The 15,266-nt window shown below is 46.2% G+C and overlaps 1 protein-coding gene and 1 long non-coding RNA gene across 3 annotated transcripts in view; one reads left to right on the top strand and one right to left on the bottom strand.

Annotated features, from left to right (window-relative positions):
• LOC134957357 (uncharacterized) overlaps positions 1 to 15,266 on the top strand; it is a 177,557-nt gene that overhangs the window by 18,204 nt on the left and 144,087 nt on the right. The gene's annotated exons all lie outside the window — the stretch shown is intronic.
• The window catches only part of ROR1 (receptor tyrosine kinase like orphan receptor 1), a 418,323-nt gene continuing 403,448 nt past the window's right edge, over positions 392 to 15,266 (bottom strand). For both annotated transcript variants that reach the window (XM_063939183.1, XM_063939184.1), the window contains exon 9: positions 392 to 5,472. In XM_063939183.1, coding sequence (XP_063795253.1) covers positions 4,048 to 5,472 — 1,425 coding nt within the window. In that variant the 3' untranslated portion in view covers positions 392 to 4,047. The remainder of the gene's footprint in view (positions 5,473 to 15,266) is intronic.

Here is a 15,266-nt window from a genome sequence, read left to right on the forward strand (position 1 = left end):
CCATGGAAATGGGGGCATGCCGCGAGTTAACGCCCTACGGACTTGCGGCGCGCGCCCGCCCCCAGCAACCGTCGCCATGGTAATGAGGGGCGTGCCACGAGTCCACGCCCCTATGAATCGCGGCACGCCTCCATATGTCGTGCGACACGCCCCCTGTGACGCTCGCGCGTTCACGATTGCCAGGGCCAAATTAAGGCCCCAGGCCATCCCTGTCTCCAGGTATTGGCGGTAGGAGCCAGGGGAAGGCCTCCCTCTCTAATGGCCCGGGACACAAGTCCCCACAGCCCCCCCCTGTTGGCTGCCATGGACTCCACTAGCGTCAGTTGGTGATAAGTACATTTTAAGGATGTCTAGAATACAAACAAATAAACACAAAGAACACACAAACACATAAAAGGCAGAGATGTATTTTCATTTCCGCTGTATAAAACATAACACTTTTGTGCAAAAGATTTGTACATAAAAACTCATAATACAAAACTGTAAATTTAGGAAGCAACTGTTTTTTTTTCTTCTCCAACCACAATTACAAAAACAAAACTATTTATTTATATACACAGACTGACAGTGTGAATAGCATAATATAATAATACTAATTAAAAAAAAAAACTTTTTGAAAAATGTTGAAGTGGTTTCAAAATAAACAGTTTATATTTACTAAACTTTAATGGTTCAAAATGATTCATACAAGAAATTAGCAGAAGACACGAGGGAGGCATCATCCAGGTGTAGCCGGTGGTCGTTTGAAGGCTACGGAGATATCCACTGATCCTAAAGTTTAATAATTACCCACGCAACCTTTTCATGTAATGATTTATACAGGGACAAAATTATCCAAATCTGCTCAATCTGAAAGAGTGAGCATATGTACAAACAAATCAGTTATCTGCGGCTTTGTTCGTACTTGGTGATCCAACATTTTAAATTTCAATAACCATGTCTGAGAACCTATTCAACTGAAACCTTTTAATTAAGATGTCTTATGGTGTTGCATTGTATAGGTCGACCCCATATGGTCGTCCTATAGGTCGACAAGGTAGAAAGGTTGACATGGTCAAAAGTTCAACCGGTAAAGGTAGACAGTGCTTAAGGTCGACAGGTACAAAGGTCAATATGATCAAAAGGTCGAAGTGACAATGGTCGGCACAAGATTTTGGGAGTTTTCCCATGTTTTTCCTGCTTTTGATTGATTTACTATCCACGCGGACTATGATTGGGAATAGTAACCTTGAACGAAGCATGGCGAGCCGGCAAGGACATATGTTTCCAGTAATTGTGCTCACATAGGGTTAAACATACAAAATGACACCCAAAAAACTTGTGTTGACCATTTTCATATTGACCTCTTGACTGTTGACTTTACTCTAGAACAGTGGTTCTCAAACTCGGTCCTCAGGACCCCACACAGTGCATGTTTTGCAGGTAACCCAGCAGATGCACAGGTGTATTAATCACTGACACATTTTAAAAGGTCTGCAGGTGGAGCTAATTATGTCACTTGTGATTCTGTGAGGAGACCTGCAAGACATGCACCGTGTGGGGTCCTGAGGACCGAGTTTGAGAACCTGTGCTCTAGAATATCGCCCTTATATAGTTGCACAGCAACGAAAAAGCTGAATGATCTGAATGTTGGACGGGGTCTCCACAATGCACTGCTCACCAATATGTAAGAATACCGGAACAAGGTTATCCCAGGCTACTGGTCATATCTGCAGCTGTACACTAAGCTTAAGTAGCCCTGTTGCCTACATACAGTGGAAGCGGCCAATTTGCCAGCTGAACAAATACCCGCCAGGAACCACAGACATGGAAATAGATGCGTTCGTTGGATTCGGCGGAATGCAAACTTTAAAAGTAAATTAGCATTTTCTCTAGAAAACATTGTTATGTGGATGTTCCTAATTCAGGCCTGGCCAACCTGTGGCTCTCCAGCTGTTGTAAAACTACAAGTCCCATCATGCTTTGCCACAATTTTGCTATTAGGGAATGCTAAAACTGTGGCAGGGCATGCTGGGATGTGTAGTTTCACAACATCTGGAGAGCCACAGGTTGGCCAGGCCTGTCCTAATGAGTAAAGGAGGGTATTCTGTGGAGGTCCTGGTTATAGGTAAGTGGATTGTGCCAAAAGAGAATTAATTGTGAATATTCTCTATGGAACCCCCACCAAAGTCCTAATGTTGGGAAGGGAGTGTACTGTATTTAGTTGAGGGGTTATGTAAAGTGGGAAACTCCTCTAAATTTCACAGTTATAGAACGGTTTTAACAAAATGCAATATACTGCAATGGTCCTGTGGGTCAGATGCAGTGGGGTGGTAGAGATCTAATGGCCCTGTGGGTCTGATGCAGTGGGGTGGTGCAGCTCTAATGGCCCTGGGGGTCTGATGCAGTGGGGTGATGCAGCTCTAATGGCCCTGTGGGTGTGACGCGGTGGGTTGGTGCAGCTCTGATGGCCCTGTGGGTGTAATGCAGTGGGGTGGTGCTGCTCTGATGGTCCTGTGGGTGTAACGCAGTGGGGTGGTGCTGCTCTAATGGTCCTGTGGGTCTGATGCAGTGGGGTGGTGCAGCTCTAATGGCCCTGCGGGTGTGACGCGGTGGGTTGGTGCAGCTCTGATGGCCCTGTGGGTCTGACGCAGTGGGGGTGGTGCAGCTCTAATGGTCCTGTGGGTCTGACGCAGTGGGGTGGTGCAGTTCTAATGACTAAAAACTTTATTTTTCGGTGATTGTTGTGATACCCATAACCGACTCAGTATATGACATGGTTCCTATAGGGCAGTGGTCATCAAGCTGGGGCACTAGTACCCCCAGGAGTACTCACCACGTTGTCCAGAGGTACTTAGGGATGCACAGGGAAAGCAGCGTCCTATGGATCATTAACCCAATGAATACATTTTGCAGAAGTTGTACTAGTGGTAAATATACAGCATGCATATATATATATATATATATATATATATATATATATATATATATAATTGACCCTAATGGGATAGTGCAGGCACTGGGCGCAGATACTGTTGACCACAGGGAATGCCAGACCATTTGCTGCATTTGAAGGAGAAAATGTGTCCAAACTTTTGACTGGTACTGTAATACATACTATACTGAGAAACCGTACATAGGGGGTCATTCAGACCTGATCGCTCGCTAGCTTTTTTTTGCAGCACTGCGATCAGGTCAGAACTGCGCATGCACCGCAATGCGCAGGAGCGTCATATGGGTACAAAGCGGATCGTTGCTGAGCGATGGATTTAACTAAGAATCCATTCGCACAGCCGATCACAAGGAGATTGACAGGAAGGAGGCGTTTGGTTTTGCCCCGTTGCTTGCTTTTTTGCTTTACTTACAAACAGGAATCAGGCACCTTGTTGGTAGAACCCATCTTTTAGTTGGAATCAGTTTACAATCCCAGGTAGAGACGATATACCTAGCTTCCTATACCAAATTATACATAGAGGGCAAGAAGTGACACTTAATGAGGTGCGCAACATTCCAATATACCCCTTAGTCATAAATAACTTCAAATGTGCTGTTCTATAAAGTCCTGACATAAAGGCTTCTTGTATAATGCAGAATCAAAATGAAAGAATCCCGTACAACCCATCTATACTACTGTATGTTCCTTTCACAGATATTGATATTTATGTTGTTCTGGTGTTGTGTATTTCTAAGGATATTATTGATCTTTGGTAGAATAACGGATACACATATATTTTCTTTTTTTTTTTTATAAAATTGACCAAAATTAATTAGAAAAAATGTATACCACATGATAAGGACGACCCCCCAGACCTGTAGTGATCTTCATTGCTTAATATGTCTGCCTACGGCAAATGGAATTGACATCAAACAATCGCCACATTCCGAACTGGTCACCTGTCCGCCTGTTAGGTATATGTTCTAACTTCACAGAAGATACTGAAGGAAATGTCCGTTCAACATCTAAAATTACATCAGTTCAATAAAAAATATTTTATATAAAACTTTTTTTGTTTTTGAATGTCAGTATGTTATTTCCTCCATATAGTATATACAAATGCATTGTGAATTTTACAACTCCGCCGAAATCATTGAGTCGTTATGTCCGTGGATATCACAATCTTCTAGTAAGGATGACTGCTTCATGTCCATTTTGTAGGATTTGCTACCTTTGCTTCCAAAGGACTGTACCCCTATACTACTTGGATGGCTCTGCATAGACATATGGGATAGTAAAGGGATGTTTGCATCTTGGTTGGAGCCTGAAGAAGGTAGGCTGGTCACGTGACCTGTGCTAGTCGATCCGCTTGCACTGCTTGGCGAGCGGCTTTTTGGCGGTGGGCAATGTTGAATGACTCTTGGTGGCCCTGCGGGTTGATAGTGAGCAGCAGGAAAAGCAGCGTATCCTGGTGGGATAGGGTATCCATTGATTGGTATAAACCTCTGGTTTTGAGCTAATGGTGGCCCAATAAAGCCAGTTATTTGGGCCTGTGGCATGCCTTGCGCTGAGAAGATAAAATTAGGATATCTTTGATTGCTTAAGTTGCTAACAGGGCTAGCACTCAGAGATGTTGTCTGGGTTGTAGCATTACCCCCCGACGGTGTAGTTGAGCTTGTGTGACTTGAAAGTCCTTCCCATGACCGTAGCCTCATGTGTATATCCTTGAACCTTGGCCTCCTAGATGGTATCTCCTGCCAACACTCGGTCATCAGGCTGTACATCCTGGGAGGGCAATCCTCAGAGCACGGCAGCAGCTGCCTCTTCCGGATCATATCTATGACTTCTTGGTTACTAAAGCCATAAAACGGTTGAAGACCAAAGCTAAATATTTCCCACAGTACCACCCCGTAGGACCAGATGTCCGAGTCGGAGGAAAACTTTCCATACATTATAGCCTCTGGAGGCATCCATCGAATGGGAAGAAGAGAATTGTTTTGGACTCTGTAGTAGTCACTTGAGTATATTTCTCTAGAGAGACCGAGGTCAGAAATTTTGACATGAAGTTGTTCTCCGACCAAGATGTTCCGGGCAGCAAGATCTTTATGGACAAAGAAATGACTGGACAAATACTCCATCCCAGCTGCAATCTGAACGGCAATATGAAGGAAGTCTCCATGATCGAGGCTCGATTTCACCGTGCCGTCCTCGTCACTACTGCAGCCAACATCCGAATGAGGGGACCTCATAATGAGGAACTCGTGTAGATCTCCTTGATTCATGAATTCAAACAACATACACACTGGCTGCTCTTGAGTCACCACCCCGAGAAGGCATACAATATTGGGGTGATGTAGCTCGGACATGAGAGAAGCCTCCTGCTGAAACTCTGACCACTGCTGTGGATTGTTGTAATCCTTTAGTGTCTTGATGGCGACAAGCTGGGCGTGATCCATCCCGGGAAGGTACAGATGACCTTTATATATCTTTCCAAAAACACATTCGCCCAATTCTTCCATAAACCTCACTGCGGACAGAGGAAGCTCCTTTGCTTTGGTCTGTAAAGAAAAAGCACAGAGAAATCAACACATATTGCTGGTTCCAAACAGTATACAGTGTGCTTATATACTGTACTCTAATTAAACACTTTATCACTTATTATATTGGCAATTAGCGGTGTAATAGTACATAGCCAAGACCCATAGCAGAAGATGGAAAAGAGGCTACACCTCACGTCTCTTTCCAACTGCTCTAGCACAAGTCTTCTGCGCTGAAGTTATTTAACATCTCCCAGGATACCTCTGGCCGAACGTCAAATGCTAAATTAAACCGCTATGGACCACGGAAGCTAAATTATAACTTTAAGCATAACATAACAGTTCTATAGCATTGTTACATATACTTAATAAAAAATAATAGCATCCGATTACATAGAGTTAATTGCACATTTAGTGCAAGTTGCTATAAATAGCTCCGGTACATTCCTGCGTGACTATAAATAGGATTTGATCAGCCACTGCGTGCAATTAAGGCTGGAAACTATTCCGCATTCGGAATATCAACAAACAGATCCCACTGCACTGGCTGATCCTCAAACGTCAACTTTACATCAGACTCGCAGCGGGCTGTTCCTGTACATAGACCTTCATATACTCTTACTGTGGATGCTGCCGGTCTCAGCGATACATATTAAGTAATGATGGAAGCTATGAAAATACTATATACATACTACACATCCCCCCACCCCCCCTAGTTGTCCCTCTAATAGACCCAACACATCTTGTCCCTTTTTTCTTTCTTACCATCCCTAAAATGTGTGTTTGGGTTTTTAAATTCAATATATCCATGACCATTATGTTATTTGTAGCTAAGTGTAAAAATCTCTGTCTACGTTCATCTTTATCTAGAAGTCTACGCCCCCGTACACACGGGGAGAGATGTGTGCTGAGCGATCTAGCACAGACCGCTCAGCACACATCTCTCCCCCCGCTCAGCGCGATGTGTGCTGTGCGAGGTGGGGGGCACGGAGGGCCGCTCATTTCACCCAGTGGTGAAATGAGCGATCTCACTAGATTTGGCCTGCATGCATGCCACAACTAGAGACGGCGGTAGCGACGTGCGTGACCGCCCATCGCTGTCGCCGGGACCCCTACACACGGAGAGATCCGTGCTTGGGGGGTAATTCCAAGTTGATCGCAGCAGGATTTTTGATAGCAATTGGGTAAAACCATGTGCACTGCAGGGGAGGCAGATATAACATGTGTAGAGAGAGTTAGATTTGGGTGGGTTATTTTGTTTCTGTGCAGGGTAAATACTGGCTGCTTTATTTTTACACTGCAAATTAGATTGCAGATTGAACACACCCCACCCAAATCTAAGGGGCCCTACTCACTGGCCGACCCGCCGCCGAGTTGCCCGACGGCGGATACGGCCGACGAGCGACCCGGCGGCGGGGGGGCAGTGACGGGGGGAGTGAAGTTTCTTCACTCCCCCCGTCACGCGGCTCCATAGAACTGCAGGCAAATATGGACGAGATCGTCCATATTGGCCTGCATGCACAGCCGACGGGGGACCAGCGATGAACGAGCGCGGGACCGCGCATCGTTCATCGCTGGAGCCTCCACACTGAAAGATATGAACGAGTTCTCGTTCATTTATGAACGAGATCGTTCATATCTTTCAGAAAATCGGCCAGTGTGTAGGGCCTATTACTCTCTCTGCACATGTTATATCTGCTGCCCCTGCAGTGCACATGGTTTTGCCCAATTGCTAACAAAAATCCTGCTGCGATCAACATGAAATTACCCCCTTAATTTCTAATCAATCAATTCAGATTGCTTAAAATTTAAGCACGGACCTCTCCGTGTGTATCCCCCCCTTAAGGGCGGTATTCAAATGATATATCACGCCCAATCTCTTTCTAAACTGATCCCCGTTATTGCGTATATAGCGCCCATAGTAATCAGGTTTAGCTGCATAAAGGGTTGTGCGCCCCGCTACCCCGAGGGGAGCAAGCTGAAATTATGTCACTACACCCGTCAGCAGAAACAGAACGGGTGTGGAAGGAGGCAGAAAGAATTTAATACCGCCCTATATGTTTTAGTAGTTGATGACATTGGGGGGTTTTCAGGTTTATTAGCAAACCAAGAAAGCACACTAATTGCCAAAAGCATACTTCAGTGCAGGTGGGGCAGATGTAACATGTGCAGAGAGAGTTAGATTTGGGTGGGTTATATTGTTTCTGTGCAGGGTAAATACTGGCTGCTTTATTTTTAAACTGCGATTCAGTTTGAACACACCCCACCCAAATCTAACTGTCTCTGCACATGTTACATCTGCCTCCCCTGCAGTGCAGCATGTTTTGGCCAGTTGTGTGCTTTTTTGGTTTGCTAACAAACCTGAATAAAGCCCATTGGCCTCATCAGCAGTGATCGCAATTGCCTTTGCAGGGGGACCATATGAGTGACCAATGTAGACAGTGATCATACCCGCTTGGTGCTTGTGCCAGAATTAGTTTGTAGAATTGCATAAAAATACTCGTTGCCCTTGAGGTGCAGAATTTACCTCCTCAAAAAAATAATTGTAAGCCCAAGAGAAAAAAATCACAGTTTGCACAATGCAAGTGCAATAAATGTGGTGTGGTGTCAGGCGCGGACATGTATAGGTCATTACGGAATTCGTACACCATGAGCCATGTGACACAAGGGGGTGGGGCCTATTTCTCGAGGACTCATGATAAACTATATTAATCAAGTGCAAATTCTGGAGGTGGGGGGGGGGGGGGTTGCCTTCATCACGTACACTGATTAAAAGCAACAATTATTTTATCTAACAGGTTGGCTAAAAAAAAAAGCCCAAAAAACAATCACACCTATAAATTTGAGAAGGCCACAAGTATCAGAGCACAATTGGCCAATTGTTCCCCAATTACTAAAATATCGTCATGATGTAACAATACCCCAGTAAGTCAATAGCCGTGTTACTGCTTACTTGCTGGGGATATCAAATCATGGTCCTGAAATATGGAGCCAGTTAAACGTATGTCAATGGCAGGAAATTAGCTGTGTTGTTGGAGCCCAGATGGTTTGCGTTACACAAATCCTTTAGGCCAAACTTGTTTAGATCTGCCATATTGTAAATTATATCTCAGTAATGAAAGCAAAATGACCTACGCCTGACCTGTGTGCGGGGTCTGCCTGCCTCACCCCGGCTTCATACAGGCCTATTAGTGCAACTAACCCCTAAAGATTTGGCTCTGCCCGCACTTCCCAAGCCACTGCACTGTCATGGTGATCAGGTCTGCATGACGAGTAGGTGTTTTACAACCATGTACAATAGCGTAAAACAATTGCATGGATGGAGCCAAACTAAACAGACTATAACTGGGAATTGGAACCAGCCATTACTAGTCCGCAATCAGTATCTCCAGTTTATTGGAAGACAGAGAGAGATGCGTTCATTAGGTATCTATCTAAGGAATCCAAAAATATACATTTTATTATTTGTAATCATTAGCATTTACAGTTGCACTTTATCTTTTTGATATGTAAAATGATTCTAATATTATATACACGGTGGAGTCACATTATTATGACCCCCAGGTAATAGCCAGAGTAACCGGCGTGTGCAGCGCGGACAGCAGCTAGACGGGCTGAACTGTCCTTTTAGACACACGTCTGGTAGCCCCCAGGTTCATTGTGACGGTGATCTGCTCCACTGTAGCGCGTCGGTCGTTCCTCACGCACCTTAGTAGCCGACGTTCACCTCTCACATCAATGGCGCTCCGCAGTTTCCACGTCGGTTATTTGCAATGGTGCCATTTGTCCAGTCACGATACACCTTCACCGCAGCAGCACGCGGACAGTTCACACACTGCGCTGTGTCAGTAATACTGCCACCCTTGGCCCGAAAGCTGATAATCATCCCTTTTGGATAAATCGCCCCTTTTACCCATGACAGCAACGAGTGATATGTGTGCAGACGGCCTATCACACACCTTATATACCCACCAAGCCAGCGCAGTCACGTGACGTACTTCATGGGCTACGCGCTGCTAACGTCACATGTAAGAGGTGGTCATAATAATGTGACTCGACCGTGTATATAGCACCAACATATGTTACACTATTCTGCACAGTTATGCAACATTTATACATGTACCTGCACCAACGGAGCTTACAACTTAAGACACAAAGACAAGCTTAGGCCTACTTACAGAAAATAAGATTTTACTTACCGATAAATCTATTTCTCGTAGTCCGTAGTGGATGCTGGGGACTCCGTCAGGACCATGGGGAATAGCGGGCTCCGCAGGAGACAGGGCACATCTAAAAAGCCTTTTAGGTCACATGGTGTGTACTGGCTCCTCCCCCTATGACCCTCCTCCAAGCTTCAGTTAGGTACTGTGCCCGGACGAGCGTACACAATAAGGAAGGATCTTGAATCCCGGGTAAGACTCATACCAGCCACACCAATCACACCGTACAACTTGTGATCTGAACCCAGTTAACAGTATGATAACAAAACGAAGTAGCCTCTAAAAAGATGGCTCACAACAATAGTAATAACCCGATTTTTGTAACAATAACTATGTACAAACATTGCAGACAATCCGCACTTGGGATGGGCGCCCAGCATCCACTACGGACTACGAGAAATAGATTTATCGGTAAGTAAAATCTTATTTTCTCTAACGTCCTAGTGGATGCTGGGGACTCCGTCAGGACCATGGGGATTATACCAAAGCTCCCAAACGGGCGGGAGAGTGCGGATGACTCTGCAGCACCGAATGAGAGAACTCCAGGTCCTCTTTAGCCAGAGTATCAAATTTGTAAAATTTTACAAACGTGTTCTCCCCTGACCACGTAGCTGCTCGGCAAAGTTATAATGCCGAGACTCCTCGGGCAGCCGCCCAGGATGAGGCCACCTTCCTTGTGGAATGGGCATCTACATATTTCGGCTGTGGCAGGCCTGCCACAGAATGTGCAAGCTGAATTGTACTACAAATCTAGCGTGCAATAGACTGCTTAGAAGCAGGAGCACCCAGCTTGTTGGGTGCATACAATATAAACAGCAAGTCAGACTTTCTGACACCAGCCGTCCTAACTATATATATATATATATATATATTTTTTTAGGGCCCTGACAACGTCTAATAATTTGGAGTCCTCCAAGTCCCTAGTAGCCGCAGGCACCACAATAGGTTGTTTCAGGTGAAAACGCTGACACCCCTTTAGGAAGAAACTGGAGACGAGACCCAGTTCTGCCCTGTTCAAATGGAAAATTTTTAATATGGGCTTTTGTAAGACAAAGCCGCCCATTCTGACAATCGCCTGGCCGAGGCCAGGGCTAACAACATGGTCACTTTCCATGTGAGATATTGGTCAACAGCATGGTCACTTTCCATGTGAGATATTTCAAATCCACAGATTTGAGCGGTTCAAACCAATATGAATATAAGGAATCCCCACACTATGTTGAGATCTCACGGTGCCCCTAGAGGCACAAAAGAGCTGTATATGCAATACACCCTTTACAATCTGGACTTCAGGAACTGAAGTCAATTCTTTCTGGAAGAAAATCTACAGGGCCGAAATTTAAATCTTAATGAACCCCAATTTGAGGCTCAAAACACTCCTGTTTTCAGGAAGTGTAGAAATCGACCTAGTTGAATTTCCTTCGTGGAGCCTTCCTGGCCTCACCCACGCAACATATTTTCACCACATGTGGTGATGACGTTGTGCGGTCACCTCCTTCCTGGCTTTGACCAGGGTAGGTATGACCTCTTATGGAATGCCTTTTCCCTTCAGGATCCGGCATTCAACCGCCATGCCGTCACACGCAGCCGCGGTAAGTCTTGGAATATACATGGTACTTGCTGAAGCAAGTCCCTTCTTAGCTCCCCAGGCCCTTAGTCCTCTGTGAGCATCTCTTGAAGTTCCGGGTACCAAGTCCCTCTTGGCCAATCCGGAGCCACTAGTATAGTTCATACTCCTCTATGTCTTATAATTCTCAATACCTTGGTTATGAGAAACAGAGGAGGGAACACATACACTGACTGGTACACCCACGGTGTTACCAGAACATCCACAGCTATCGCCTGAAGGTCTCAAGACCTGGCGGAATACCTGTCCCGTTTTTTGTTCGGGCGGGACGCCATCATGTCCACCTTTGGTCTTTGCCAACGGTCCACAATCATGCTGAAAAACTTCCCTATGAAGTTTCCACTCTCCCGGGTGGAGGTAATGCCTGCTGAGGAAGTCTGCTTCCCAGTCGTCCACTCCCGGAAAGAACACTGCTGACAGTGCTATCACATGATTTTCCGCCTAGCGAAAAATCCTTGCAGTTTTGTCACTGCCCTCCTGCTTCTTGTGCCGCCCTTTCTGTTTACGTGGGCGACTGCCGTGATGTTATCCCACTGGATCAATACCGGCTGACCTTGAAGCAGAGGTCTTGCTAAGTTTAGAGCATTATAATTTTGCTCTTAGCTCCATCTATGTGGAGAGAATTCTCCAGACTTAATCACACTTCCTTGGAAATTTTTTTCCCTGTGTGACTGTTCCCCAGCCTCTCAGGCTGGCCTCCGTGGTCACCGGCATCCAATCCTGAATGCCGAATCTGCGGCCCTCTAGACGATGAGCACTCTGTAATCACCACAGGAGAGACACCCTTGTCCTTGGATATAGGGTTATCCGCTGATGCATCTGAGGATGCGATCCGGACCATTTGTCCAGCAGATCCCACTGAAGTGTTCTTGCGGGAAATCTGCCGAATGGAATTGCTTCGTAATAAGCCACCATTTTTTACCAGGACTCTTGTGCAATGATGCACTGACACTTTTCCTGGTTTTAGGAGGATCCCGATTAGCTCAGATAACTCCCTGGCTTTCTCCACTGGGAGAAACACGTTTTTCTGGACTGTGTCCAGAATCATCCCTAGGAACAGTAGACGTGTCGTCGGAAAAAGCTGCGATTTTGGAATATTTAGAATCCATTCGTGCTGTCGTAGAACTACTTAAGATAGTGCTACTCCGACCTCCAACTGTTCTCTGGACCTTGCCCTTATCAGGAAAGCGTCCATGTTTCTTTTAAGAAAAATCATCATTCCGGCCATTACCTTGGTAAAGACCCGGGGCGCCGTGGACAATCCAAACGGCAGCGTCTGAACTGATAGTGACAGTTCTGTACCAGGAACCTGAAGTACCCTTGGTGAGAAGGGCAAATTTGGACCTGTATGTAAGCGTCCCTGATATCCAGTGACACCATATCGTCCCCTTCTTCCTGGTTCGCTATCACTGCTCCGAGTGACTCCATCTTGATTTGAACGCTTGTATGTAAGTGTTCAAATATTTCAGATCTCACCGAGCCGGTTGGCTTCAGTACCACAATATAGTGTGGAATACTACCCCCTTCCTTGTTGTAAGAGGGGTACTTTGATTATCACCTGCTGGGAATACAGCCTGTGAATTGTGTGAGGGGGAGACGTCTCGAATTTCCAATGTACACCTGGGATACTACATGTAGGATCCCGGAGTTCCCTTGCGAGTGATTCTGAAACTCTTGAGATGACCCCCTACCGCACCTGAGTCCGCTTGTACGGCCCCAGCGTTATGCTGCGGACTTGGCAGAAGCTGTGAAGGGCTTCTGTTCCCGGGAATGGGCTGCTTGCTGCAGTCTTCTTCCCTTTCCTCTACCCCTGGGCAGATATGACTGGCCTTTGCCCGCCTGCCCGTATGGGGACGAAAGGACTGAGACTGAAAAGACTGTGTCCTTTTCTGCCGAAATGTGACTCGGGGTAACAAAAGGTGGATTTTTCAGCTGTTGCCATGGCCACCAGGTCCAATGGACCGCCCCTTTATACGGCAATACTTCCATATGCCGTCTGGAATCTGCCTCACCTGACCACTATCGTGTCTTCGTCTGGCAGATATGTACATCACATTTACTTTTGATGCCAGAATGCAAATATGCCTCTGCGCATCACGCATATATAGAAATGCATCCTTAAAATGCTCTATAGTCAATAAAATCTTGTCCCTGTCAAGGGTATCAAAATTTTCAGTCAGGAAATCCGACCAAGCCCCCTCAGCGCTGCACATCCAGGCTGAGGCGATTGCTGGTCGTAGTATAACACCAGTATGTGTGTATATACTGTTATGATATTTTTCCAGCTTCCTATCAGCTGGCTCCTTGAGGGCGGCCGTATCTGGAGACGGTAACGCCATGTTTTTATAAGCGTGTGAGCGCCTTATCCACCCTAAGGTGTGTTTTCCAACTCGCCCTTACTTTTGGCGGGAAAGGGTATACCGCCCATAACTTTCTATCGGAGGAACCCCACGTATCATCACACACTTCATTTAATTTATCTGATTCAGGCAAAACTACAAGTAGTTTATTCCCACCCTACAAAATACCCTTATTTGTGGTACTTGTGGTATCAGAAATATGTAACACCTCCTTCATTGCCCTTAACATGTAACTTGTGGCCCTAAAGGAAAAATACGTTTGTTTCTTCACCGTCGACACTGGGGTCAGTGTCCGTGTCAGTGTCTGTCGACCGACTGAGGTAATTGGGCGTTTTTACAAGCCCCTGACGGTGTCTGAGACGCCTGGACCGATACTAATTTGTCCGCCGGCTGTCTCATGTCGTCAACCGGCTTGCAGCGTGTTGACATTATGACGTAATTCCATAAGTAAGCCATCCATTCCGGTGTCGACTCCCTAGAGAGTGACATCACCATTACAGGCAATTTTCTCCGTCTCCTCACCAACATTTTCCTCATACATGTCGACACACACGTACCGACCTACAGCACACACACAGGGAATGCTCTGATAGAGGACAGGACCCACTAGCCCTTTGGGGAGACAGAGGGAGAGTTTGCCAGCACACACCAAAAGCGCTATAATGTATATAACAACCCTAGAAGGTGTTGTTTCTATATATGCGCTCTTAATATATATATATATATCGCCAATTTATGCCCCCCTTCTCTTTAACCCTGTTTCTGTAGTGCAGTGCAGGGGAGAGTGGGAGCCTTCCTCACCAGCGGAGCTGGGCAGGAAAATGGCGCCTGTGTGCTGAGGAGAATAAGCTCCGCCCCTTTCTCGGCGGGCTTTTCCTCCCGGTTTCTTTAATACTGGCCTGGGTTAAAATACATACATATAGCCTTAATGGCTATATGTGGTGTATTTCTTTTGCCAAATTAGGTATTTATATTGCTGCCCAGGGCGCCCCCAGCAGCGCCCTGCACCCTCCGTGACCGTGTCAGTGAGCCTGTGAGACAACAATGGCGCACAGCTGCAGTGCTGTGCGCTACCTCTATGAAGACTGAGAAGCCTTCTGCCGCCTGTCACCGGACCTCCGTCTCCGCCGTCTTCAGCGTCTGTAAGGGGGATCGGCGGCGCGGCTCCGGGACGAACCCCAGGCTGACCTGTGTTCCGACTCCCTCTGGAGCTCAGTGTCCAGTAGCCTAAGACTTCAATCCTCCTGCACGCAGGTGAGTTGCAAGTCTCTCCCCTAAGTCCCACGTTGCAGTGATCCTGTCGCCAGCAGGAATCACTGATTAGTTTAAACCTAAAAAAGACTTTTCTAAACAGCTCTATAAGAGAGCCATCCAGGTTGCACCCTACTCGGACGGGCACAGAAACCTAACTGAAGCTTGGAGGAGGGTCATAGGGGGAGGAGCCAGTACACACCATGTGACCTAAAAGGCTTTTTAGATGTGCCCTGTCTCCTGCGGAGCCCGCTATTCCCCATGGTCCTGACGGAGTCCCCAGCATCCACTAGGACGTTAGAGAAAGGCCGATTAACGCACCAGTACATCTTTTCTGACATGCATCTCTAATTGCCT

The sequence above is a fragment of the Pseudophryne corroboree genome, chromosome 9 (genome assembly GCF_028390025.1).
Source record: "Pseudophryne corroboree isolate aPseCor3 chromosome 9, aPseCor3.hap2, whole genome shotgun sequence".
Taxonomy (NCBI): domain Eukaryota; kingdom Metazoa; phylum Chordata; class Amphibia; order Anura; family Myobatrachidae; genus Pseudophryne; species Pseudophryne corroboree.